Here is a 27,744-nt window from a genome sequence, read left to right as displayed (position 1 = left end):
TTTTTTTCCCCCACTTTATTCAGAAAGGAGGAAAGCAAAGTGTGACTGGATCGGAGCAGAGAGGGTGCTGTGGTGGTGAATCGAACCCCTGACCCTACAGGGGTGTTTGCACACATGAGCCATCCTATGGGCTGCATTCTCTCCAAGCTCATTTTAAAGACATCAACAAACAACAATTTTCCACAATTTTTAAAGAGTCTAGATTTGCAGGAGGAAGACAGCAAATAACAGCAACAGTTAAATTGCAGCAACAGGGTTGTTACTTCTGACCAAAGTGGAAAAGCTTGCTATATTTAGGATACTGTCTATCTAATGTATGGAAGATGATCGGATAATGGAGTCAAAGCATGATTGATTTTTGAGAGCAAGGCCTATTTGTTCCTTTAAAATTGTATGTGGAATTACACTGGTAAGTAAGATAGATACGAGATACATTTTTAATTAGCCTGAGAAACACTTTAAGCATCTCAGTCTGTACCTCTGTACCTGCAATATGAAATCAGTGAGAGAATGCATAGCAGGGTGGTATTCATTATACAATGTGTTGAAGTGCACATTAACTCAACCTGAAAAAAAACATGCAGGATCGCTCAGAAGCTGTGGGTCAGGGGTCATTTCATTTCATTGGATATTCGGGTGAATGACTCAGAATTGCACTGCTCATCCTAACACATTAGTATCTGTTACCCGCCCCCACAATCTCCAACACTCCGGTCTCATTGCTATGTTACAAAGCCCTTGGCTGAAATGGTCACTTACACAACAGCACTGCTTATTGTTGGCGATGTAAAAGGCTAGTTAGCCGTCCTGGTAGAAAATGGCGCATGTTAGCGATGTACGGGCAGTTTTCAGCTCCCCAGTTTGGATTAATGGGTTTAGCACCTTGGCCCAAAGTCATGGCTTCCTGATTGATGAGATTTGGTTGTACTCTGAATCCACAGTTCATATATAAGTGAAAGGAATGCTCTGCTGAGAAACACACGGGTGTTTGCTGGTGGGACTAGAGAGAGATTGAGAGAGAGAAAGCGAGAGAGAGAGATAGCGATAGAGAGAGCAAGACAGAGATAGAGAAAGAGAGAGAATGATAATGAGAGCGAGAAAGAGAAAGAAATGTAATTCCTGTCCCTAACAGCTGATATTCCTTTTTTGTCCCGCAGGTCTCGGACAAAACCGCAAGGTCAGAGTTCACAAATTTGGCGGTCGAAAGGAATCCTGGCGGACGGGAGCGCAGCCCCACGGAGCAGTTAGCACGCTAACGGGGAGAGCAAGCGGAGGATTTAGCACGCGGGCAATGAGGCGTGGTGGGGGAGCAGGTGACAGAGTGTGAATATATTAGCTCTGCGGAGAAAGGCCATTACTCCTAATGTGTTTATCTCCCTCACGCAGAGCCGGCCGTTGGGTTGCGTTAGGGCCTGGTGAGCTCGACCGCGGCGAGGGGGGCGGGCCGGCCAGATTCGCTCCGCGTCCGCACGCCCGCGCGGCGGCGGCGTCGACGGAGGCTGCGGTACGCCTCGTACGTTATTATTACCTCAGCTGCTAAACCCGCTAGCTCAATTTAGATTTACGGCGAGGTATCAGCAGGGAATCCGCTATGTCAACTCATAATAATAGCAAAGAGAAAAGCAAAAAATAGCCCTGGTGTAGATGGATTGAAATACATCATATTTTGCTGTCGGTTGTTGGTTCAGATTTAATTTTGTTATTGAGACAATAGAGCCTGTTGCCACAGCCGTTATTAGACTTTAATTACTGCCCATTATGCCCTTCATAATTCAATCCCATGGAAACTATCAAGAGAACTAGCATTTTCCCTAATGAAGGCAGTTACACCTACTGCAGTGTTGCAGAACACCTATATTTACATTCAGGCATTTAGAAGGCGCTCTTATCCAGACCGACTTACATGGGTTACAATCATAACATGCAAGGTAGGGGTCACAGTGCCCTGTGCTATCTGCATGGCTATTAAATGTGAAATGCAACACACATGTTTAATGCTAGCAAATCAATGTTTTTCTCTATGCAGATAAATAATTTCATGTTTCCTCATAATGCCAAAGTTATATCTGTTTTGAGTGTATATCTCAAGTCTACACAGTACACACCACAGAAAAAATATATAGATCCAATTATGTAGCGTCAGTATGAAAACATCTCTACTCTCTGACTCTATTTTGACAAGAAATGCGAAAAGCTAGCCAAAAGTCCAAAGCTTTGGCAGATATTATTAATCTTGTTGAATGCCATATGGGATCTCAAAACTATACATTTGAAATACTAAAAATATAAAATGAACATACGAGAAAAACTGGCAGGGAGTGTGCATTTTCAGGGCACAGTCAGTGTATTACCACAAGACACAGTGTTGGTTCTGTGTTGCCGTGACCCCGCTGTAAAGCATTAATGGTGCTCAATCTTCGTGTTAGCGTCACAGCCAAGGAAAAGATGCCAGTCAATACTGCTCGGTTCCTGAGAGGATGTCCTCATTACAGGTCAAAGACAAGGCACCCCTCCTCTCCCCCCAAGGGTCTTGTTGTGTGAAAACAACAAAAAAACAAGCTGTTCTCTCAAAAGCGCAATTGCTGTGTAATGCACAAAGGCCTACAATGCACCTAAAAAGGGGGAGAAAAACAAGCCGCTCTCATGCCAGTTTTAGCACCGTGGTTATTTTTAGGAAGTGCACAAAAAGTGCTTGTGTGCTGCACTCCATTCAGTCCTCATGATCAATACACATACAGAGGAGAGGCGAGGAGAAGAGAGAGGAAAGAAGAGGGGGAGATGAGAGGAGAGGAGAGGAGAGGAGAGGAGAGGAAAGGACAGGAGAGGAGAGGAAATGGTGGGTTGAAGAGGAGAGGAGAGGGGGAGATGAGACAAGAGAAAATGATGTGAGAGAGAATTTCCTCCATCACATTACACAGCCTCTACTCTGAGTTCAGACACCCTGATTGTACATTGAGGGCCAGTTAGAGGGCACCTACCGCAGGGCAGTTCCCTGAATAAGCATCTACACCTTACAAAGATCCATTTCATATGCAAGCCTCATTGGAACTGAAGACTCGTTTGAAGTTTCCGGAAAGTGCATATCCAGCATAGACCAGCTCCGTGGGCCACACAATGCTGATTTATACATGCTTTGTACATCCTGCCAAAAGCTTGCCCTGAGTTTTATTTTGTCACAGAACCCACACTGGCACCTTTTTTAATCATAAGTCTGTAAAAGAAATGCAGACTGACTGTTTCTTCTTGTACCCTGCCTCAAACCATAAATTAAAAAAAAGAAACTAAATTAATAGCATTGGTTTGGAGGGAAAGAACATAACAGCCTCAACGATTCAAGAAAAGGCAAGTACTATTCCAAGAAGACATTCTCATTACAGGAATACTGCTTAGCATAAAATGGAACAATTCTACTAATGGATATTTCAGCAAATTGCCAATTGAAGATAAAATAATAGTTCTTTTATATGTCCAACATTCTGTCAGAGTTATTTCCCAGAAATACATCTAAAAAGTTTGTTACCTTAAATAGATTTATAAAGTATACAGTACGTGTCAAATGTGTTATGACTGATCAACCTGGAAAACCTTGATCAACAGTAGGACCCATATTTCAACAGGACCTCTATTTAACTCCTTATATGCTGCTCTAATGGACACTAGCTGAAGAAGGAAGAATTATTGCTTTTGAATTACACACTTAGCGCTCATATTAGAATTTTGAACATGCACAGTACAGCAGACAATATGGAATGGACATTGGCTTTATGATGGTAATCTTTTGAACATGTGTAGGTAATGCGATATTTCACTTAGCTGTACTAGCTGTCTTGTTCACCTTAAATTACAGCACTAGCCACTACCATTTTGTAGCCAGGTATTTTTCAGATCAGTTCATATTCCATACCATCGGGTCTGAGAGTAGATGCGCATATGTAAATATTGACAGAATGGAACATGAACAGGTCAGCGAAATGCCTGGCTGTCTGGCCTTGTATCCTTATGTGTTGCAGTATGTCAGTTCAGAGAGGTTAACAGCTCAACGTTCGTTTAATTTTGACTGACTGAGCATCACTCACGAAAGGTTTTCAGCCCCCTAGCATTATGACACGTGTTCTCCAGGGACTCAGGCAACACCCATCAGCCCAGAAGCACTGACTACCAATGAGCTGAAACCAATGAGTCAATATCCAACAGATATGTTCCTCATTCACCCCAACATCCAGCAAAAACAGGGGAGCCCTCATTTTAAAATCACCAATGTGGCTTCGCAGGATTTTGTTAAAGTGCATTCTTCTCCTGAGTGTATTTTTATGAGCGTCTACAGTACACCCCACAGAGAGCCATAGCAAGCTCCTTGGAGACAGAAAAGCAACATGTAGACCCAAGGGGAAATAACATCATGGATCAGTGCTGTCTATTCATCCCTCTGGAGTGCATCATAGCAGAATATGATCAAAGAATTACCATGTAAAGTCCCTGAAACGCTATGCTGTATCTGTGCACGTGTTTGTTAGGTACGTATCGTTTTATACACGATGGTAACGGTGGTTTCATTCATTTTACAAAGCTAGGAATTATCCTGTCACTACTGTGTTACAGCAATGATAAACAACGGCTCTGATACACATGATGATGAACACAATAACAAGCTAATTAAAGCGTGAGCGTGAGCACGCAGAGATGACGCTCATCGCTGATGTACAGCACAGGATATTCACAATGCATGCCGCTTAATGTTCAGATTTAGCACTCCTCACAGGAAAAGTGCTTTATCAAAGCCTGTAATTTTTGTGTGTATCCAGCAGAGGGCAGAAGTTGTTCAACAGCAAACACAGCCCAAATTCTCATGAATATGTATGTTTTTAGAAAAAGGAGGTAGGAGTGGGCGGGGCTGTGGGGTCTGATTTTACACTTTACATGCGTTTTCATTCACAGGAATTCACTGACCAGAAGAGGGATGTACCAGAAGCATGCACAGACCTCCAGGTTTTATGCTGAAGAACACTAGAAGAGTTAACTGTCGCACAACAGCCTGCGTAGTTTCTTATTTTTTTCTGTTTAAAACCCTCAACCCACAAGACTAAGAAATACTAATGAAAATTCTTGAAGATACATGAGCTGTTCCCTGGAACTCCACTAGTCTAAAATCACAAATGAATAATGCATGATGTCATCTTCAATACATTTCTCATCATTGCCCTCGTGGATGAAATGGTGGTATAAAGGTGTGCACAGTCTTTTTTATCATCTGCAGATTGTAAGATTCTGTTTTTTTTTGAGCTACATTCACGACCCAGAAGTTGGGAAGGTGCCACCAGAAATTCTCCCTGTTTTCTGAGGTTTGTCAAACCAGCAGAGGATCAAAAGCTATTTTCTACACACAATATTCAACCAAGATCCCTACCGCGGTTTACAATGAATTAATGAAACAAAAAAACATTTCTGGTAGCAGAGTGCATGTATTGATTTACTCTCTTCAACATACATCTATATATAATTATGCTGTCTTTTTACAAATTCTCAACAATATTCTCCTAACCCTTAAAATGATGATACATTAAATCAGTAAAATGCATTTATATTATTTTCATAAAGCATTTCTGTCTAAATAAATTCTAGGTAAATACTATCCATTTAATGAGATTATGTGTGTGAAACTTATAGATGCAGTCGTCAATCATGCTTTTTTCCACAAAGGTACAGTAAGCTTTTCTTGATTCTATATGGTTTTCTCCAAGCATGTATGGCTCTAACACATCTCTGTAGAGATCCAGCATATTTAAATAAATAAATGTTTATTAAAGCTAACTATCTAACAGATGTAGGTACAGCTAAAGGCAAAAAGCTCCTCTGTCAGCTGTTCAGATCAGATGGAAACGTACTGATGTATTTGACAAAATGATTGGCTTCAGCCACTGTGAACATTAACTCCTCCCCTTCTCTCATTTGTGGGGTAAAGCCGGGCAGCAAGGACGTAAAGGTTTCCCGCATCTCAAACCTAAAGCGGCCATTTTAACATCTTCCCACCCCTCTAGAAGAACTGAGTTAAGCCTATTGTATGAAATAGTTGCTTTTTTTAATAGAGATCCATTAAGCACTTTATTGATCCATAACCAAACATGCAGTGCCAGCCTAGAATGAATTGGATCCAGGCTTCATGAGGAGAAACGCTGATAGCGTGAGTGGAATTTTAAGTTGATTGCACTCCGGGCGAAGCCAGGTCAGTTATGCAATATGCAGTGTCTCTGCTCTCTTTCAAGGGCTTACTGCCTGCCAAGCCAAAGTGATGAAGACTAGATTTCCAAAAGTATGTGGACACCCCTTTAAATTTGTGGTTTTGGCTATTTCAGCCACACCCATTGTTAACAGGAGCATGAAATCAAGCACACATCCATGCCAGTGACAACTAATTATTTAACATTAACATGGTGATCTAGAGTTAGCCATTAGTAAGGACCATTCAGTATTGTATCAACAGAATTGGCTTGCATATAGACATGGACCAGGGGTGGGCAAGAAGGGCCATATCTGCTTCTTGATTTCACGCCAACTTCTGCTCTTGATGATTTAATTAGCCCAATCGCATGCGATTTGATATTTTTGATAAATGTATTGATAAGCCCATGAACGACAGCTGATGAACATCCCTACTAAATGTTTCACTTTTTTATAATCTACGAGTGAAGTAAGATTGGTATACAGAACTAATTGGGTAATTTAATTGGGCAATAATTTAAGGGTAATAAAAAAATGTATGCACAAAAGCCCTTCAAGAGTAGAATTACCCTCCCCTGTCCTAGACCTCGCTCTTATTTAGACAAGGGACAAATGCCATTGTAAATAACTTATTAGACTGGCAGTCTTTTCAAGGGTGACAAAGTACTTGGGCCGTGTAAAACCATCGTAAACCTTGTGCACTGCCCCCTTGTCAACTCGGTGAATGTGTGATCCACAGGAAAAAACACATTACAGAGAACGTCAAAGTGGAATGGATAGCTTATTGTCAGAGAAGTGAAGAAATATGACCCATTTACTGAGTTATAAACATTCCATGTCGTGTCATTTCTGTGATGATGATGGGACTCTATAACGGCACACAACTGGATTTATATTTAGCTTGTCTGTAAGCAGTACCATTACCATGATTTCAGGAACTGAACCCACAAACCCCTGAAACTCAATACTTGAATGCTAATTCTATGAAAGCACTACCACAATATCCAGCAGGCATCCCCTGCAACACTCAACACACCTTAATAGACTTCAAAGCGGAAAGGTTAAGCGGCTAACCTTATCGATATTGCAGCTACAAATCCGGATGAAAATTATATTAACATCAAGAACAAGAGAACATCATTCACAGAGAACAAGAAGCATTACTGGGGATTCAAAACAGAACCCTTTACCAGAGGATCCCTGGATTAGTCCTGATGTATTGCCATTAATACAGAGCTTGCACACATCCACAGAGGTCACAACCTTCATGATAATGGTTATGACAACAGTGGACAAAACATTATGTTAAGGGCACATCTCCTTTTGACTGCCACAGACAGCAGTAGAGCGCACATCCTTTACAAGTGAAATCATGTTAAGCAAGCTGGGGAAAACAATCGTGTTGGCAAAATGCAACCTGATTATGGGAAAACAGAAGAATAAATGGAAGGTGAGGTGCATTGTGGGAAGGATAATGCAGTTCCTCAGACATTGACCCCAGGTTAAAGGAGTTAGACGCCGACCTTTGGGCTTGAGCGCTTATGTAATATAAGAATATCATGAAAAGGACTAAAATGAAGAATGTGGTTTGTGGCCGAGGTGCGTAAGTGCAGAGAGAGAGAGTGAAAGAGACAGAAAGAGAGAGAGAGATAGAGTGAGTGAGGGATGGGTGGGAGGGAAAGCACAGAGAGGGAGAGAGGGATGGGTGGCTGGAAGCATAAGCACAGAGAGAGAGGGATGGGAGGAGCAGAAAGACAGGATGTGGGGGATGAGTGAGAGCAAGTGAGAAAGCTCTGTTCTTCCAGCCTCCCTCTATCCTTCTGTGTGGGTGATGAGAGATGACAAAGCCAGATTTCTGCATTTTAAACAGGGAGAAAGGGGAGTCAGGAGATTTTCAGCACTATTTTTAAGACAAAACACGACGTTAAAACCACTCAAACTAATTTTTTAGACCCTTTTTTGGGTGGAGAGAAGTAGGGGATCCTCTTTAAAAGTACATACAAAAGTACAAAATGGATACAGTTTAGAAAATAAAATACATATATTTGCTTATTCATTGTTTTTTTACCTAAGAGAAGAGAAAAGACTGCCATATACAGTAAGCAAACTAATAAATGTAAAAATGGGATAAATTTCTAGTGTGTCTCTAGCTGAAATGAATGCTATTCTCTAAATTTCAGGGTCATTTGGACACACCACAAAACAAATAAAATCCATTTGCTCATCAAAATCATCTGGGGAAAATGCGAAAGCTGGCAAATTCAGAAATGAGCGGCTTTAGGGGAAGTCAAAGTGCAGTATAATTGAATGCCTAAATGTTCTCATTATTGCAGCTTTTAAACTCTCACGAAACCGAATAGTCTAGGCTTTGGCTAACCTTTGTGCGAATGGCGACTGTGTACAATAAATAAATAAATTCTGAAAGTGACCTTATCTCCAACTGCTTACAAAAACCCCGGCTCAAAAAACTCTGTCATGACTGAGGAAGTTCAGAATGCTGGTTAATCCTCTCTCCTGTTGTTCCACTTAACATGGAGACAAACGCAACTTAAAAGCTCCTTTCTGAAAAGCGTCACATATTTTTGTTGCAGCTGAGTTGTGCTGCATTATTCATAGGTTTTATAACAGGCCCCCATAACGCACACATTTGAGAGAGACAACCGCTGAATATGCATCTCTGCCATCGTTAAGGGACTGCACCTAGCTAGCTCAGTGGGGCTGGCCCAGTGCAAATAGCATGGCAGCTGACTTCTGACAAGTCAGTGCCTAGATAGTGACAGTGTTAGTGCCAGTGTCATTCACAGTTACAGTGTTAGTGCCAATATCAGTGTTAGTGGCAGTTCCAGTGTTAGGGCCTGCGTCAGTGGCAGTGTTAGTGCCGGTCAGTGCCAGTGTCAGTGTTAGCGGCAGTGCCAATGTGACACGAGGAGCTGTGCCGTTGCCACTGAGGGACTAAGCAGCCAATCGGGGGCTGACAGATAAAACCTACACTTACAAGGCACGTCACAATAGTGCTACTGATTGGTGCCAGACTGCGTGCACACCTGACTCCCAGGTAAAGAGAGGGTGGAAAACCAGCAGTTCTCGGACTCTGAGGACAGTGATTTGAGTAATGGCGCTCTAGCCGATTAGCGCAGAAGGGTCAGTCGGGTCCTACCGAACTGAACCAGGCCAAAGCAGTGCCGGGACGGTTCGGGTCTGCAGCTACGGCTGAAAATTCGAAACTGAAGAGACAAGGGAGATAAGGTCCCAGAAAAGCCCCACACCGGCCACAAGACAGCCTGCACGGTCTCTCACCGCTGAAGCTATTTTGGTTATTGCTGCTTTAGCAGCTTCGCTCTATTAATCTCTTACTTGCTCGCTCACGTTCTTTAGCAGGTCAAGACTGCTCAGCTCTTCAGCGACCACAGAGATACATGGCTTGCCAAAGCTTTTACTGTTTGGCCAATGGCAGAATCAGCTGTTTAGTCCTACAAGGTCATCGCCAGGAGCACAGAAGGTTTGAGTCAGAGTACGCTTATGTATACACGGAAGAGGCTGATAATCCTCCACACCTGGAATATCTGACACAGCAGGAAGAGCTGCAGTAAAAACACCTTGCAAGCTCTTAATCAGGGTATGGCAATTTCATTCCTGCAGGGCTGGTGTGTATGAGGGTTTTTGTTGCCACCAATTACACTGGTCTAATTAGCTAATTAGCGGACTACACTTGTGCTGTTTTAACTGTACACTAGACCTAGAGTTTCATGTTCTACTTTCAATATCAATTTCTAAATGATTGGGATAATTAAATCATTAAGAGCAGAAGTTGGAATGAAATCTAGAAACAGATATGGCCCTTTCTTACCCACCCCTGCTCTGAATGAAAAGTGACCAAAATAATGGATCATTGATAAGGGGATGGACCAATAAAAAGCAACATTTGCGTGGAAAGTGGTGAGTACTAACAGAACCTGACTAGAGCAGGTCAGTGCTCGACTAAACGGACGTTTCTGCTAATCAACAGACTGTCCCTAAAGTTATGAGAGAAAGAGAGGGCTGGAGAGAGACAGAAGGCGATGGGGGAAGGAAAGTAAAAGGAGGGAGGCGTATTGGTAGAACAGCTCTCCTGTGATTCACATCGCCACAGCACCCTTTTTTAAAACATGCAGCGTCTCCTGATATTCTGTTTCATCCCCTGTCTACCCCCCAAAAAAAGCAAGTTCACCATCAGCATACAAAAATCTTCCTCTTTTATATCGCTACAGTGAGAAAGCATCACAGGAGGTGAGGCTTGTCAGGGAAAGCATAATTAGCCTGAATTATGGATGAGTCCTACGATGTTATACCTATCAGAGCTCATTCTTCACAGTAGTTATGAAGAATTAAACAATGTTGCACTTATTACAGTAATTATTTTACATGGAACTACACTGTCCACAAATTAGCCCGTTGAAAATTACATTTATTATGCTAGATATATATGAGAAAAAAATGAAAAATATGACGTGGGTTATTCCAAGGGAGAGATATCCACACCTGCAGATGGTTCGCATGAAAACATTTTTTTTTGACATTCAAAATAAGACGTGCGTAAGCAAAACATTTTTGGGGACAGAATAAAAGGAAAAGGGGATGCATTCATTCGGGGAACTTGCTGCCGGTGTACCTGCTATGTCCCCATAAACCTACATCCATCTAACTTCCAAGAATGCCGTGGGCATCCCTCCGCTGTTCCGCACATCAAAGCCTGCTATAACCCCTAAGCCCCCAAGTGGAGACACTGCTCTGTGCCTCAGAAAAGGAACCGTGTATTCTCTTCCAAAGTAAACCCAGATAATCTGTTTGGTTGGCCGATAAATCAGTCCTGTCATGACCAGTATATTGGTTGTGGTGCAGGATGGGTACACCCAACTCCCTGCTGGAGACTCACAGAAATGTCATTTCAGGTTCAGAGTAGACTTGCATTCAGAACAGAAACTGAATGGTACACAGGTTTGTGCTACAAGAGAGCACCTTTGGGAGGTTTCGACTTTCCAATCACAAGAAACATGAATTACTGCAGCGTCTATGTTCTCACCTTGTATCTGGGAATAACCAGTTTTAAGTAACCCAGGAGAAGGAATCTATATTTTCTAAATCACAGTTAATGCTTTTCTTCAATTTTTTTTTTCTTCTTCTTTCGAGCATCTATATGGTCACTGGGGAGCTTTTGAATATATCCCATACATTGTCCAAGTCATCTATGCTGTCACGGGTATTCAGATATGCATGGTAAAACATATGCAAATGCCGAAGTATGATATGTTTTTGTGTTGAAAAACAGCCCAGAAAAGGCTGCAGTGCATAGAGACTGAATTGAGCAAGCGGGAGAACAGTGCAGATTGAAAGACCAAATCAACCTGAAAAAACCTACACTACTCGCTATACTGTATGTATTTAACATACACATTTATCCATATTGCGAAAAAAGTTGCATGTGCGCATCCTACGTGCAATGAACAAACCATAATCACTAATAGTCTCAGTTCTCTCAAGTCTGTGTTCCTCAGAAGTGATGTAGTCACTGAGACTGCGTAAATGTAATCTGAATGTGACGACAGCTCAGCTCTATACCATATGCAAGAAGAGATCAAGTAATTCTGTTCAAAGATTTTGATGTATTATGTGTTCAGACTTTTCTGTTATATTTTACAATGTCGTTCATAAGTACAATATGGAAATATTAATCTATTAAATCTAATCTATTAATCTGTAAGGGTGTCAAACTAAATTCCCAGCGGGTCTCAGTGTATGAGGGTATTTGTGGTTTTCTTTTCAGTCAGCTGCCAATTAAGGCCTTGAGAACAAGGTGTGTGGATTGCTTTGTCAATAAATGACTTAACTGAACTACTGGTGCTACGAACACCCAGAAAACCAGCAGACACTGCCGCCCTCCAGGACTACAGTTTGACACTTGCGCTGTAGTGGAACAAAAATGATCTAATTTCAGTCAGGACAACTCACATATTTAGATGAAATATATTACTGAATATGCAAAGTAATTATTTTTGGTTTGGCATTGAATGGATCTGCTTTAGATACATCTGCAAACACCAGCGTGCAATAACCTCAAAATGGGAGAAATAAGAACCCCCACCCCCCCGTACGTACAGGATCCAGACAACAGGTGGAAGCTGGGGTGGTGGAGGCTAAGCACAATTCTGTGAGCTGCAGCAAGCAAAGCCATCAAAAAATCAGCGCTCCACAGCACTCCATTAGCGATGTGTGCACATCATAGGCTATGGGTATGAGAACATGTAGTGATGTGTGTATGCGATTGGTTGAGCATGAAGACATGTAAGGGTGTGTGTATGTGTGATTGGTTGAGTGTGAGAACATGCGGTTTTCCTGACCAAGCTTGCTCTGTGCATTCCATGCACAATGCTCATTTATATCAAAATGGCAATATATGTGATAATGATTAGACTACAATAGATTATCTGAATGGTCTGCTCTCATGATCAGACATTCTTATGTATTTATAGAATGCAGACAAGTGATCCTGGTTTCTCTACTCAGTTTGCAAGCTGAAATGATTATTTCATGAAATATCTCAGTGCATTCCTAATGATCACAGATGAAAGCATTCATCTTGGGGACTCGCAGGCAAACAGTAAGGTGCTGAAGCACCATGAAGTCACGTGTTTTAGACACATGATGTGTTGATAAAGGAGGCAAAGAAAATCATACAAAATTTTATGGTATCAGCCTATTTATTCTAATAACCTGCAAAATATAATACAAAAACACAAGAAGACATGATGTTCCTCACCCACCAGCTGAATGCATAAAAATATATTTTAAATTACAATTGATGTCATTTGCAAAAAGAAAGCATAACATCCATTATTTTTTCCCTGGCGTATAAAAATGGAAAATAGAAACATTTGTCTTAATTATCTAGGCTTAGGGTTAGCAGCTGAAACGCAACTATTATGACTGAATTTTAAAAAGCAATCAGGGAAGGCTATAACTGTGACAATCCGTATTTATGAGATCTATAAATAAACAGAAATAAACAACCGGAATGACAGAATTTGGAGCAGAAATAATGGCCGTATTCTCCATATGTACTGTCTCACAGTGAAGGTCGGTGATTCCAAGGTCATTTACAATTAGAAATGAGAGAGGATATTTGTGAATTATGCTGCACAACCTCATACCCATGCTAAGGCCCATGGGCTTCCTGTTTTTAACCCTGGCCTTATTTAGAAGTCTATAATCCATATCCTGGAGTCCCTCATTGTGCTTACAAAAGAGCTCATACTGTTTTTGGATATTAAAACACACACATCTACAAATTCAACATAAATCTTGAATTTTCTGTTGCTAGGATACAGTTGCTAGCTTAGATATTTTAGATATCTGGGTTTCTTTCCGAGAGACTAAAATATATACACGTTAAGTTCTTACCAGTCAAAGAATAGTTGATTTTTTCCCCCGTAAAATCTGCTACACCAACTTAGTTCCGTAATATAGCCTATTTCTGTTGATTGGACATAGAGGCTAGCTTAGAATTGTTCGATATCTATGCATATAAATTGTGTTAATATTAGTAAAGTATCATACATGATGCCAGCAAATATTACATTGTTTTTGTTTAAAAATATAGAGATAAATGTAGTAGTGCTTAGAAAACCAATTGGATGAATATAGATGTTTAATCTATCCACAACTCTACACAAAAACCATAAACTTATTTATTTATTTTTTTTTATATATATATATATATATATATATATATATATATATATATATATATATATACAACAACGTCTTTAGAAAACTCTGGCCATTGAAAAATATTCACTGAAAAATAGTACGTTCACATGAGATTGGTAAAAGTCACATGAAGCTTGTTAAAAAATTCATCGCACTAGGGAATACTGCAGAAGTAAACCGGTGGGACTTCACAGCAGGCTGATGGCCATTTCAGTCACAGAATCACCATTTTACAATATGAGTCTTTTTGAAAAAGACACTGGGCAATGCACACTGCAGATCCACATTTGATACTGAGAAATATTTTGACAAAACAAACAGTAAAGAAAAGTAACAGATCCACTATACTAAATTATAGGGATTTCTGCATGTAAAAAATGGATAAGATTCAGTATTCAGCATGACAAAAATAAAGAACAACAAAAAAAGCAACTATGCATTAAGTGCATACCTAAAAACATGAGAGATGTCCGGTTAAATCAGTCAAGGGTTTGATATACTGGCTATAGGAGATATTCCAGTTTCCACAGAGATAATATGGGGATAATGGCCTTATTCACCGTTTCTGATTCCTCAATGAAAAATCCCACAATGCAGCTGGGCTTCTTTCCTCTCCCTGGAGCGCGAGGAGGGATGAATTACCGTACAGCACATATCTGCGATGATGCAAACTCCTGCCTCCTACGTGTCAGCAATAAACGCTTTCATTAAAAAGCCCAAGGTCCCAGTGCCGAGCCCGTCTCTTCAGTTCGCCCGGGGATTCTGGTCTTATTGGGGGAGGACTATCTCATCATTGGGACTCATAATGGCACCCACGGCCCTCTGTGAAAAAAGCTGATTTTTAAAACTGAGCTACCACTGTACTCAACGTTCAGCACTAACAATGCAACACAGAGCTAAACAGGAACTCGTTAATTTCCATTCGGGCTGGTCCTCCTTGAGATTATTGCCTGCACAGGATCTGGGATGTCCATACATCTATCCATGGATGGATGGATACTTGGGATTAACAAGTTTTTAATTGTATAGCCTGACACCCAGTTCATTGAGAAGGAGGGAGAGACGTTGCAATACGGAGCCACACGGGAATGCTCCATCCCTAAATGGGATTTGTCCTCTATGCCGAGGTGTTAATTAATTCAACAGAACGGGAACTTATCAGCTCTTACTTAAGGCACCAGAGTCATTAATCATACAGAGGTCTAAACCATCACCGAAATACTCAAAGGTGATTTAATGAATGGTCACGCTTTGAACAAACAAAAATTTGAGGAGAGCTTTTGTTACTCACTTCAAAAATGAAAGTTGTGTCAGCAAGCATAAAGGCAATTTAAACCTAATCTATATTACATAACTGCTGTTGTAGCAGTCTATAGCTAAAAAAGCTGTTTGGGGGCCTATCAAAGACACGAACGCCAGGTGAACAGATTAAGGGGTAAATCAAACACGTCTAATGAACAGCATGGCTGCATGTCAGGGACTGCAGTCTCACTGGAAAAAGTCACATTTCTACAGACCAAGCTTTTCAGTAGCTCGGCAGTACCTGAGGTGAGCTGGAGAAGTTTCCTGCACAAATTAACCTGTGCCCGCAGTATATTGTCCAGCCCTATATCTGAGAGTAGGTCAGCCAGGAGGAAGAGGTGTCCTTAGCCCTATATTAGTAGCCCATTTTTGCACACATATCAAGTAGTTCAAGGTAGAAAAAACAGACTTACTGTATTCATTACTGAAATATGTCAAATCTGCACATAGTAATTGTAATTCATGATCATTTTTCTGATCTCACCAAAGTGGGAATATCAAAAGAGTAAACACCAGGATTTATTCATCCACCCAAGGAAACTGCACAAATTTGGCAAATGATCTAGCCGCTAGGCACTCCCCCTGCTTGGGGGCTCAACAGTGAGTGAGGTAGTCAATCACAGTGAACATCTGGAGCGAACTGTACCTGCTGTAGCAGCTGACCAACCCTCAGGTGGTTTCAGTGTGGAATGAGGCAGGTTCACTTCCTGTGTAGCAGAAGATTTACATGCTAGTGAACTGAAAGGCAGCAGCTCAGTTATGGGACAAGTCTACAGTGAAAGCTGGACCGACACAAAGGAGGGGAAAAACATAAAAGATCCCAAAAATGTTGTTAAAAAAGAAAGTACCCAAGGTAATATCCACGCAATGATTAAAGCTCTACAGCGACTTGAGTCCGGCTGTAAAAGGCGTGCTTCTTCGTACTCCCGCTTCACACAACAGGAACGAGAACAAGCTCTTACGACGCCTCCATTTCGGAACGCACGCTGAAAGGCCAGCATTGTTATGTGGCACAATACGGACGGCGATGAAACCAACTGCCGTCTCTCTCACAGCTCTACCTCTCACTGCGCCAGCATTTACTTAAAGTGATCTTTCCCATTCAGCCCGTCTCAGCCTGAGTGTATCTCAGAAATTGTTAGTGGCACTTTGCAATCCCTTAAAACGAGGCCTATCCTGTACTCTGGATGACACTACGAGTGCCACAAGCTGTTACACTCCACATCGTGTTACTGAGGGTGTCGTATCATCAGATTTATTCTCGTCTACAATAATGTTTTTGCTGTATTATAAACATTTGATCGCATTAAATACATCCATCTGTCCATCCATTATCTATACCCGCTTATCCTGGTCAGTGTCAAGGGGGGTGTTGAAGCCTATTCCAGCATGCATTGGGCGAGAGGCAGGAATACACCCCGGACAGGTGGCCAATCTATCACAGGGCATATTAAATACAGTTATATCATTACTTACAGTACATTTACTTTATCTCAGTTTTTTTTACTGAGTAACCACATATAAGATGCTAAGGCTTCACTTCTGAATTATGGTTGATTTTCATATCTAATTTTTCAGTAGGTGGTTTGGAGGACAGAAACACTGTATCCGATGGAATGACAGTACACTGCCCCAATCAGCATACAAAACTCGGCTAGCTCCTTATCACCATGACAACAACCACATGACTTAAGCCTAGCCATGAGGTGGGGCTGTCCACTAGTCTTGCCATTTCCCCACATCGTCCTTCTATTAAAGCAGGTTCTAAAGTCTCTATGGACCCCAAAATATCACTTTAATTTTCTTAATGGAGTCTAGTACTGTGAGGGAGATTCATCTTCCATGTTTTGTGGTCAAGCTATGTATTGACAAAAAAAAAGCTTTATACCAAGATTCGATACAGCTTCCTGACTGAAAAACATAATCGCATAGCATGATAGCCATAGCCATTTCTGTAATTCTCACAAGGGATGTGTAAATGATGCCACAATTTGCAAAAACACTGCTCCTACTAAAGGAAAATATGTCCACTGAACTTACTGCCCAGCACATACTATGCTAACATTCATGAAAACCATTATGTTTGACACCTTTTACTCATCTTTGTTCTCAGATAACCAGAATATTCCCAGAAATGTCCCCATCGTAGAAGCACAGGCAAAGCCTGCTTGGTTTCGGTCAGAAAAAAAAGTGTGTGGGCGGCATTAACTCTGCACTTTCCCCCCTTCCCCTCTTCTCAAACCGAAAGGCTATTGACAACTGGGCCCTCTGAGATTTCTGCACCACCCACTCACTGGCCCACATACTAACACAGCTCAGTTAAACACAGCCAGGATGAGAGAGACAGAAACTCGCAATCGGCTGGGCGCACATAGCAGGAATGTCACTGCGAGGACAGAAAGATTACAATACATTATTTATTTGTTTTTTGAAGACTGCCTTATCCAAGGCGACAGCCAGCGCATACATTTCGCATCTGTACGGCCGGGATTTTCCCGAACAATTCGGGTTCAGCACTTTGGCTCTAGAGGCGAAAGCGTAGTTTCAGACCTGGCTTAGAACCCGCAACCCTATTTATCTGGTGAAGGAGTCCGGCACGCAAACCACTGCGCCTCACCACTGATAATTTTAAACGCGGAGATAATCTATTTCTGTCTGCGTTTCTTGTCTCCCAAAACCGACAGAGCTACCGCTCGAATTAAATGTCTTCCAGCCCCGCCTTTCACATGCATGTACCAATCAGGCTGAATGAAATCTAGTGAGACAAAATGGGAAAAAAGACAATGGTTACAAAAAATCAATGGTAAAATCCACAAACGAGATTGTGCTGAATTTTCATTTGACGTCAGTTCATTTTCTGTGCCATTAAACTATTGACAGGATGAAATGATTTATTGACAGCCCTGTGTCAGACCAATTCATGGTCCTCTCTTGGAAATGAGAGGCGAAGGATCACCTGATGCTGACTCTATCCATTCAGATTATATCATTTATATCATATTATTATTAACTTCCACTAAGCACATTAAAAAATGACCAACATACAACTCAGCATACAACATGAACCCCAGTCATACAAAAATACGTAAACTTTTTTTTTCAATCATTGAAATGGGTTTTCCTCTGTTAATATATAGCGAAATAGTGTAAGTTCAAAAATGTATCTGAAAATTTTTGCATCCGTTTTTACATTTACATGATTTACATCAGGATATCAGCACATTATTAATAAGTACATGAACATAACCCCATTTATAAATAGTTGCGCTCCACAAATATAGCGTTCAGAAATAACCCTCGGCCAAACGTTCTGTCACAGCACAATTCATGCCTGCATCTCTGTGTGATGGAACTGTAACACTCCAAATAACATCTGCCTTATGACTTAGGCAGGAAATAACGCAAAGCTATCTACATTAACAGATGTTAATACTCTACCAATGAAGACTGATTTACGAAAAGAAAAAAAAAACTGACAGTTCCCATAAGTTACATTTTACTCACAAGACAATGCAGCTAATTGTTCTGTCAATACTTCATACGGTGAGAGACAGCTGAGGAGGTACTGGACTCTTTCTGTGCAAAGTCAAGACAGCTAGGTTGGGTGTGGGATGTAGGAAACAGATTTCTTTATTATTATTTTAGTACTGCAGTAAATTCGATTTTTAATCACATTAATCAAATATATTAATGTCATATACAGGACACCAGGCATTTGTGTGTGTTTTTGCAATGGGGGGGAGGGGGCTAATTGTGCTAAGCCGAAGCCCCATGAAATGAATTCCTGGCAAAGTCGCTGCCCTAAATTGATTTATCCTTGCCGTGGGTAATACAAAGGGAGTGCAGTGATTGTGCACTTCTCTATCGGGGCTGTGTGTGTGTGTGTGTGTGTGTGTGTGTGTGCGAGCACACGTGCGAGTGTGCGTGTATGCGCGTGTGTGGGGGGATATGTGCCTTTCTGTGTGTATATACCAACTTATAAATACACACAGTACATCTCAATATAAATATACACTCAATTTCCAACACTAAGCACTTGACCACCTGATGTACAGTGAAGGGGTAGGAAGGGTTTCTAATAAAACAGGACAGTTTTACTATGAGGAGCTGTGTGCCTGTCTGCTACCCCACAGACTGTTGAGGACACTGAAAAGGTGGAGGTTTCACTCTCCTTAATGAAACTGTGCCGTGTGTCCCTGCGCTGTGCCGAGCCACTGAGCAGGGAAATGGGACTCGGAGGCTCCCCTCGCAGAGCTATGAAACACTCGTTAGAGAGGCGAGGCCATTTCTCTACGACACGGACCGAGCGGCAGCCATCGCCGAGCGTTAGCCGGGGTTTCATCTCACGTCGCGTGGCAGCGCCAAACCGAGGCATACAGGTGTGTGTGAGTGTGCAAGTGTGTGAGTGCATATGACTGTGTGTGTGTGTGTGTGTGTGTGTGCATGCGTGTGTGTATGAATGTGATGGTGTGAGTGATATTAATCAGAGGTGTGGAGAAGGGATGGGAGACTGCATTGAAAGTGTGTAAAACGTTTTTCCAGGCAGAAACTAATAAAATATCAGGAGCGACTGGAATCTACTGAGTGATACACACCTGCAGTACTGCTGGCTTGCCCTTAACTCCATAAATACAATTGCAATTTGTTTCAATGTGGATCAGTGTGCACTGTTATAGTTGAAGAGAGTACAGTGCTTCCTCTTCTTTATTTTTTTACAATTTTAATTCCTTCTCCCTATCATTTTAGGACTTAAAAAGTCCTAACAGAGGACAAAATCTTTGCATGGTTGTGAAATGCAATATTCAAATTCCTATGCTACTCATGACCTTTACATTAGTGAATGAAAGTCAAGCATTGTTATCCAGAGTCAAATGCAATAAGAGGTTAATTTAATTTGAATAAATTCTGAATCTTGAGTTTGTGTGGATGGCACACTCACACACACACACACACACACACGCGAGCGCATTTGGAAGCATTCAGAGGAATAAGCCCAAACACTAAATCCTCACAATTCTGTCACCCATTACATATTTTTGCTTAAAATTAATATGCTGTGAATGTATCCCTGGGAAATTGAAAATCTGTCTGTCCAGTGTATTAAAAACAAGTGATGAGAATAACAGCAATTCTGGGACACTAATCTCGGTTTAGATTTCGGTATAGAATAAGCTAATCTCATTCGTTGATTATCTCGAGGGATGCCCTCGCCGGACGGCATGTTCTAGATGAGTTATCAGAGAATCGAAAGTGATACCTGAGGCTTCGGGAACAGTAGATCTAAAAAAGCAGAAACATGCCCAAAGCCACTGCCCAGAGGACTACCGTAACCTGAGATGACACGCGCATTCTGAATCGATTACACAAGCACACCCAACACCGCTACGGAAGCTCTTTTACAAAACAAACCCCGCGAGGCCACTCCATGAGAACATTAAATAATGTTACGTACCGGCATTTACCAGACGCTCTTATCCAGAGCAACTAACACAACTTATTTTTTTTTTACATAGCATCCATTTATACAGCTGGATATATAATGAAACAATTCAGGTTAAGTGCCTTGCTCAAGGGTACAACAACAGTGTCCAACCCAGGAATCGAACCTATGCACTTTAAGTTACAAGCCCTCCTTACCCATAATACACTGCCACCCATATGTGAATACATAAGCTCTTCATTCACTACACCAGCATGACCACAAGTGCCTAATTGAGTGTATACAGACAGAATCTTCATTGGTTTTAAGGGATATGCAAAGTGATCTAGGGCCAAGAGACAAACGAGCACAGATACAGTATAATGTGGCCTCTTTTAAATCTGAAGGTTTGTTAAAGACGTGTTAAGATCATAACAATTCTGCATACGCCGCATTGGTAATCCCCACTGCAGAACATATAATCAAGGCAAGGATAGGAACAAATTGAGCGGGAATAAAATATGAATAAAAGTACCAGATTCACTAAAGCCCTATTCATAACTGGTGCCAGAGTTTACAGGAGTAGATACCGCAGAGGTGATCTCTAGTGTGATCTGAACTTAATCTTGTAACATGGCCAACTAAAGTCAACACACTAGTGCAAAGGCCATTAGGACAATACAGACTAATTTCATAGAAGCAACAAACATAAATTTATCATGCTCTATTGTATTATGACCTTATTATAAAACATGCATCTTGAATTAAACCTGTATTTAAAAAGACATTAAATAACAGTAAATAAATTACCTAGTTTATTTTTATTTCTTTTTTTTTTTTACAGTAAACAGTTTTACAGATGTAGATGATGCATAATTGTTATTCAGCATGCTGTGGTTTGCTCAACAGCAAGGTTACATAAGAGTCTAAGTGTCAAGTTGACAACTATAATTTCCTTGTCTCCAATTCAGCGGGGCTCTCGGCCTTCCTAAAACAGCAGAAGCGTCCACAGCCCGCTGGATTTCAGGGGAGCCGAGCAGCCGGGTTTACCGAGGAGCAGTGGGTTCACTGGAACTGCCCCAGCAACTGAACCAACGCTGAACGCGATCTGCCGCCTCAGCCCCATACACTGAGCAGGGAGGCTCGCTTCAAGGCCTATTGGATTACAGCGCAGATACTCTCCTGACCATAACTCACGGAGAGCCACTCAGCCAGCCAACGGTGGGACGCGAAGGAAAACGCAGAGTCAGCAACACGCTGACCTGTCACCAGCACAAGCACAGAGAACTGCCATTTCTGAAGGCAGGGTGCCTTTAAACACTAACATGGGGGGCAGGGGTCATTTTGGAAGGCACCATCCCTATGAACACTAAACACCCACATAATGCCCTGATCCCACCAGGCTGTAAATGTAAATAAATCTATGCTTCTATGTGCTTTAAAATATAGTCAACGGACGATGGTGTATTTTTAACTTAACAGACAGCATATTTGGCTAAAAATGGCAAGGCTCACTGTGCAATATAGCGTGCGATCCAATATCTGTCTCGTCTCCTTGGAAACATACAGCCTGCATGTCCATGGACACCCTCTCCAGTTGTGATAAAAGATTGTGAAATATTGAAAAATGCTGTAATCTGTACCTGACTACAATCAGTGGATGGGTTAATTCTTTCATTGTTTAAAGCATCCTAAATTGCAAGGAATGCCCATCTTTCAATGTACATATTTACGTGGCATTTCCTCTGTAATTCAGCTAAGATGCAACATGAACATGCATATTGTGCAATGTTCTATTTATTTTTATTTCTGCAGCTGTGACTAAGCTATATTTATCATTCTGGGGCTATGATACTCTGCTTAAATAATATCCTTGCTCTTTGGGGGACGCCATACATATGAGCAATAACAATCGTTATTTGCTCAGCACCTCATCTTACAAAAATCAGCCCAAAGCGCTGCACATGAAAGAAAATAAAGAAAAAAATGTGGCATGGTTAAAATAGAAATAATAATCAAAAATACAATTAGTCAATCAAATGTAATGAGTAGTAATAAACATGGGATGCATTAAAAACAGATGCAAAAGTGAAGCATTGTAAAATCAGGAGATAACACATGAACTTAAGCAAGAAAATAAAAACAATAGTGTGAATTAAAACCAGCAACCATCGATACATCGGAAAACAAACTACAAAACGTGATTTTTCAGTTTGCTTAAAAAAAATTGATTGTTCAGTCTCCCTAATATCAAATGGCCTAGTGTTCCATGGTAATAGGAATATAAAAATTAACTAAAACTAGCTGTCTAACCCAATTACCTCAAGTAACTAAGGAAATACAGAAATTATGGTCTCAATAGAAGATTGCTTCCCTAAGGATACTTGAATATCAAGGGTAGGCTTCTTTTTTTTTGCTGAAATGTTTTTAATTGATTTCTTAAAATGTATTTACTGTTCTGCACTTACAATGTTTTCATCATAATAACCCCCATAGGAATCCTGACTTTAATCTGCAGTTTCTCCCATGTGTAATAGGCCCAATGTTGGATACTTTTGATATGAGTTATCAAGACATGAGAAACATCTGTGTGAACCACACGCACAGACGCCAGGTTCCACCTTGACAGCTCTTCCCAAATCTTTATGCAAAACATAACTCAGTGCACTAATTGTGTTTAAGCTCATTTTGACTTCCCCCTTCACCGTGGAGCCTTTGAAGTAAGTGTTCCAGAAAATGGCATACTTTAAAAGACGAGATTCTCATTGTGAAGTAGGCTAGCTTTTCCTACACGACTGGATTAGAGTCTGAGAGCCTGAACCAAAGGCGTCCGCAGGTTTTCTTTTCCCAGTGAATCCTCTTTGGGGGAGTCTTAAGATACAAAAAGCTCCTACACTGTTCCAGATCTGGAAGCAGACCTGAAATAGCAGGATGTTGATACTAAGTACTGTATCCCTTATTACTTGACTCTTGCACAGCTCATCAAGCTGTCATTTCATTTGTTCATAGAGATTGTCATCAACGACTCCTTCAGTCTCCTCAAACTTCACTTTCTAAATCTTGATCTTTCTCATCCTGCTGAACTCTTGTGGTTGACTGCATTGGCCACCAGCATTAGAAACATGTAATATATTATTAGCTTACCCATTTCTGTTTCTTAAATCAAAACTCTTTATTCAACACTTTGCCTTTTCCCTTGATCTCTCATTTCTCGTCTGATGTCATGCCTTAAATGTACAAGCATCATCATCCTAACATGCAAAGATTTTTAACCAATATCCAATGATTTGTTTATTCTTATCATGCTTTCTCCTTTCTATCCGACCCCAAGCGCATCACCTCGCCATCACCCTATCTTACATTTTCCTGATAAAAACACGGCCGATGTTCTCGGTACCGCAAAAAGCATTTGTATCTGCGAAATTCCCGAAACCACAGCCCACGTGCAATCATTTCACTGATAATACAACGAGATACGAGGTCGGAAGAGACGGAAAACTCATATGATGTTATCACGAGAATGTTTGCGCGAGCAGTGCAGATCACAGATAGTTGCTGTCTTAAAACATGAGAGAATAGAGAGTCTTAACTGGATAATGCTCCACAGCTCTGTCCTCCAGTAATGAGCATCTTTTATATGGCTATGTAACTACAATTGCAACTGATAAAACTGTCGCTATATATCCATGCCTGCAGTCTCGGTAAACAACCAGATTGTAAAGGCTCTAGGAGTTAAAAAAAAAAAATCATTTCCATCCATTTTTTTGCTTGTCATTCTTAATAGATTACTCAAGAAATATTTCCATTTTACTCGCTATGCAATTGTTGGTGTTGGATCTCAAGCCAACCATTATGAATGTCTGTTTTCAGTCAGTTTATGTTTTATTGAATTGTGTTCTCTGGAGATGAATATTTTTGGATGGAAAGCCAAATGTGAGGTTATTTCTATGTCTTCTGTTGTAGGAGACTTAGCTTCCTGGTTCCATGTGCCCTGAAATCTCTAGTATTGCTTTGCTTAGAAATAACTGTCACTTTGATTCTTTACTAAAGGGAGATTCATGCAGACATCAAAATGCTATCTGACACACACACACACACACACACACACACCAATGAAATGTATGTGATATATTGTAAAATACTGAACAAACTCTCCATCAATCGTATGTTTCAGATGAGGCACTGAGCTGCATGTCAAGTTTCACATCAGCTCCTTGACCTTATCTGAAAACTACTTTTCAAAACATTTATCTCCACTTGAGTTGGCATAGCACTCCGTTTTAGCAAAGCTGCTCTTTAAGTGAAAGTAAACGGTATTCAACAGAAATTCAAATATTCAAATACAGAATAAAGGATACTCAAACATAAAAAAATGCATCAAAAAGACGGTGCTCACAAAACTTTTCAAAAATGACAGACTGTCCAAACAGAACAAACTCCTCAGATTAATGTATTTAAGTGGTGCTTCTGACAGTACAGGTCACTGTGTCATGCAATTCTGCTTCAAATGATCACATCCCCTTAATTGCTATATTTAAATAAATTAGGCCCATTATGCATAGGCTACATATGTCGAAAGGCGTATCTGCGGTAGGCTACAAGAGATGTTTTGATAAGATGATACATTTTCTGCCCTCAGCAATGTAGGCTACTGCAGGACATGCCCCTTCGATTTATTTATTTATTTATTTATTTATTTATTGTTCATGGATTCAGTGGGTCACTGTTGGCGATTATGGCAATACGTTTACCTCAACCTACTACAGAGCTGGTCGAGTCCACACACAAAGCTGTATTAAAAGCTGTTCGCTTAAAAATTGGATGGTGTAAGGAATAGGCTACAGATAAAGTTAAACAACATTCATCTTTCTGTAATAATTTGTCTGTCGTAATGAATATCAGCAAACACGCTCCATCTCATAATAGAAAAATAAATGGTCGGAAATACACAAATATGCGTAAACGTCGTAAGTCGGCTACTTACCCCATGCTTGCTTTTATCTTTAGAAAAATAATGATCCGGTTGGTGAAATGAATACGATTGCTTAGTTTAGAACTATAAGCTACCGTATTTCCTCCAGTATGTCGCTTTGGGTTTTAAGGGATGTTATGAGATTCGGTTTCCTTCAGTAAAACATGACTGTTTCAATTCAGTTATTTAATGTCGTCGGCTTCCAACCAAATTCTCGGAAGAGTATCGGGACTTGACAAGGAACATGGTGCTAAAGTTGAATATAATATTCATTGTTTTGCTCACAGAAAAAGATCATGTCCGTTTCTCGTTCGGAACTGTGCATTCTCCACAAATGCGCTACATATAAGACATTTGCTCTGAAACCAAATTCAAATTCAATTCCGATGGTACGCAAGCAATCTTCAAAGTAGGCTTGCAGTATGTTCTCAAAATGAACGGGAGCGCTTGGGTTCGTTGGAAAGGTGCACTGACTGTTCGCGCTGTTGCCTTGTCTGATCTCCAAATGACCCTTAAATATCCACTCAGTCCGAAACACAAGGTACAACTCCGCGTTCTTTCATAACGACCTCTGATATTTACTTTCCAAACCTGACGCCACAAGCTGACCGTAACAAGCTACAGCGCAGTTTTATTCCCGTGAAAGAAGAATATGTTCTTTCCAGTCTCCACTTTCAGTTAGCCGGTTATATTGCCATTCCTCATTCATTCGTATTGCGGTTCATATCTCCATCCAATCAAAAGACTTAGTCTCAGAGGTATGTAAAAATCAAATTGCCTAAGCAAACAAATAAAACATCCGTGTGAAAATATAAATCAAATTGTCCTTCGCAATGAGCTTTATTTCCTCGGTTTCCAAAAACCTAATCCTTTCGCACCAATCCATGTATTTACTAGATCACTGCAATGTGGATTCGCCTTTATTCAATATAAAAATAGAATCCTACGCATATCAAGGCTCGAATGAGGTAGGTACAGAGGGAGAACATTTGATATAGGCTATTTATACCAGTAACTTAATTTTATGCAAACATATTGAACGTTGCTGCTACGACTGTTCACAAGTCACATCTGTTCCGCTCTCAGTCAACATCGCTGTAACTACCCGTTGGTCACTGACAGTGTTAATTGCTCTACGTCACCACGCCACCCTCCGCACTGACGTCACTGTGCGCTCTTGGGACTGATGTCATTGGCGTAAAGTAGTGACGTGAATTCTATTCAGGAAGCACTGCGTGGGAAAAATAAACGCTATTATAGGTCTTTAAATTAGAACATGGACATGTTCTTACTGTGATATTTTAAGAATTAGACTGGATCCACAAATAAATATTTTTCCTTCTTTTTGTCTAAAATAGACACATTTTGACTCAAACTATTTCACTTTCTCCAGGTTGAGAGGCGCTTTCAAATGACAAGCTGGGATCAACGATGAGTGAAGACTTAATAAGGAAGCATAAATTATTTTATGAATAAAAGCAACTTGGCTATGTTTCTGTGATGGTCGTATTACTTGAAACTATCAACAGTAGCTTATCATATGGTTAAATGTAACTGATTTAACTGGTATTTGTGTGAGTTACTGCATTCAAAATGAAGTAATTGTCACAGCCACGCCCAGTTCAGCCCTGCTCATTGTGCTCAACCTCACCTGCTCATTAAGTGCACCTGTAACTAATGTTTCAATCAGTTCCTGGCTACTTAAGGACTCAGTCTGCATTTCCTCATTGTGAGACATTGTTCTTGCGACTCTATTAAGCCTGTACTCTGCCTTACCGCGTTTGACTACTGTTTCTGTCTTCGTTTATTATAAAGATTATTTTCCGCACTTGGATCCCAGTCTGTTTCATTACAGTAATACACTGGCTGAACACATATACAGAATAGTTCTTATTGGCAAAGAATAAGATTATTCTTTTTAGTTATTATCAGGGGTTAAACTGAGAAACAGACAGTTTACAGGAATCAGCCCAGTCGTTTAGATGGGATGGACAGGCTGGAAAGAAGTACTTGAGTAGGAATTGCCATGGCATTTTAAATGGTATGCAAGTTCCCAACATGGTAAAATGTCAATTACTGTCATGTTCTCTGT

General features: G+C 40.7%; 1 protein-coding gene across 1 annotated transcript in view; it reads right to left on the bottom strand.

Moving 5' to 3' along the window:
• Positions 1-26,739, bottom strand: part of LOC135233338 (homer protein homolog 1-like) — a 54,174-nt gene extending 27,435 nt beyond the window's left edge. Inside the window, exon 1 of the mRNA XM_064296766.1 lies at positions 25,665-26,739. Coding sequence (XP_064152836.1) covers positions 25,665-25,669 — 5 coding nt within the window. The 5' untranslated portion in view covers positions 25,670-26,739. The remainder of the gene's footprint in view (positions 1-25,664) is intronic.
• Between the last annotated feature and the right edge of the window lie 1,005 nt (positions 26,740-27,744).

Source organism: Anguilla rostrata, chromosome 10 (assembly GCF_018555375.3).
Source record: "Anguilla rostrata isolate EN2019 chromosome 10, ASM1855537v3, whole genome shotgun sequence".
NCBI lineage: Eukaryota > Metazoa > Chordata > Actinopteri > Anguilliformes > Anguillidae > Anguilla > Anguilla rostrata.
Note: the sequence above shows the minus strand (reverse complement) of the source record. Positions and strands in the feature narration are given on the sequence as shown.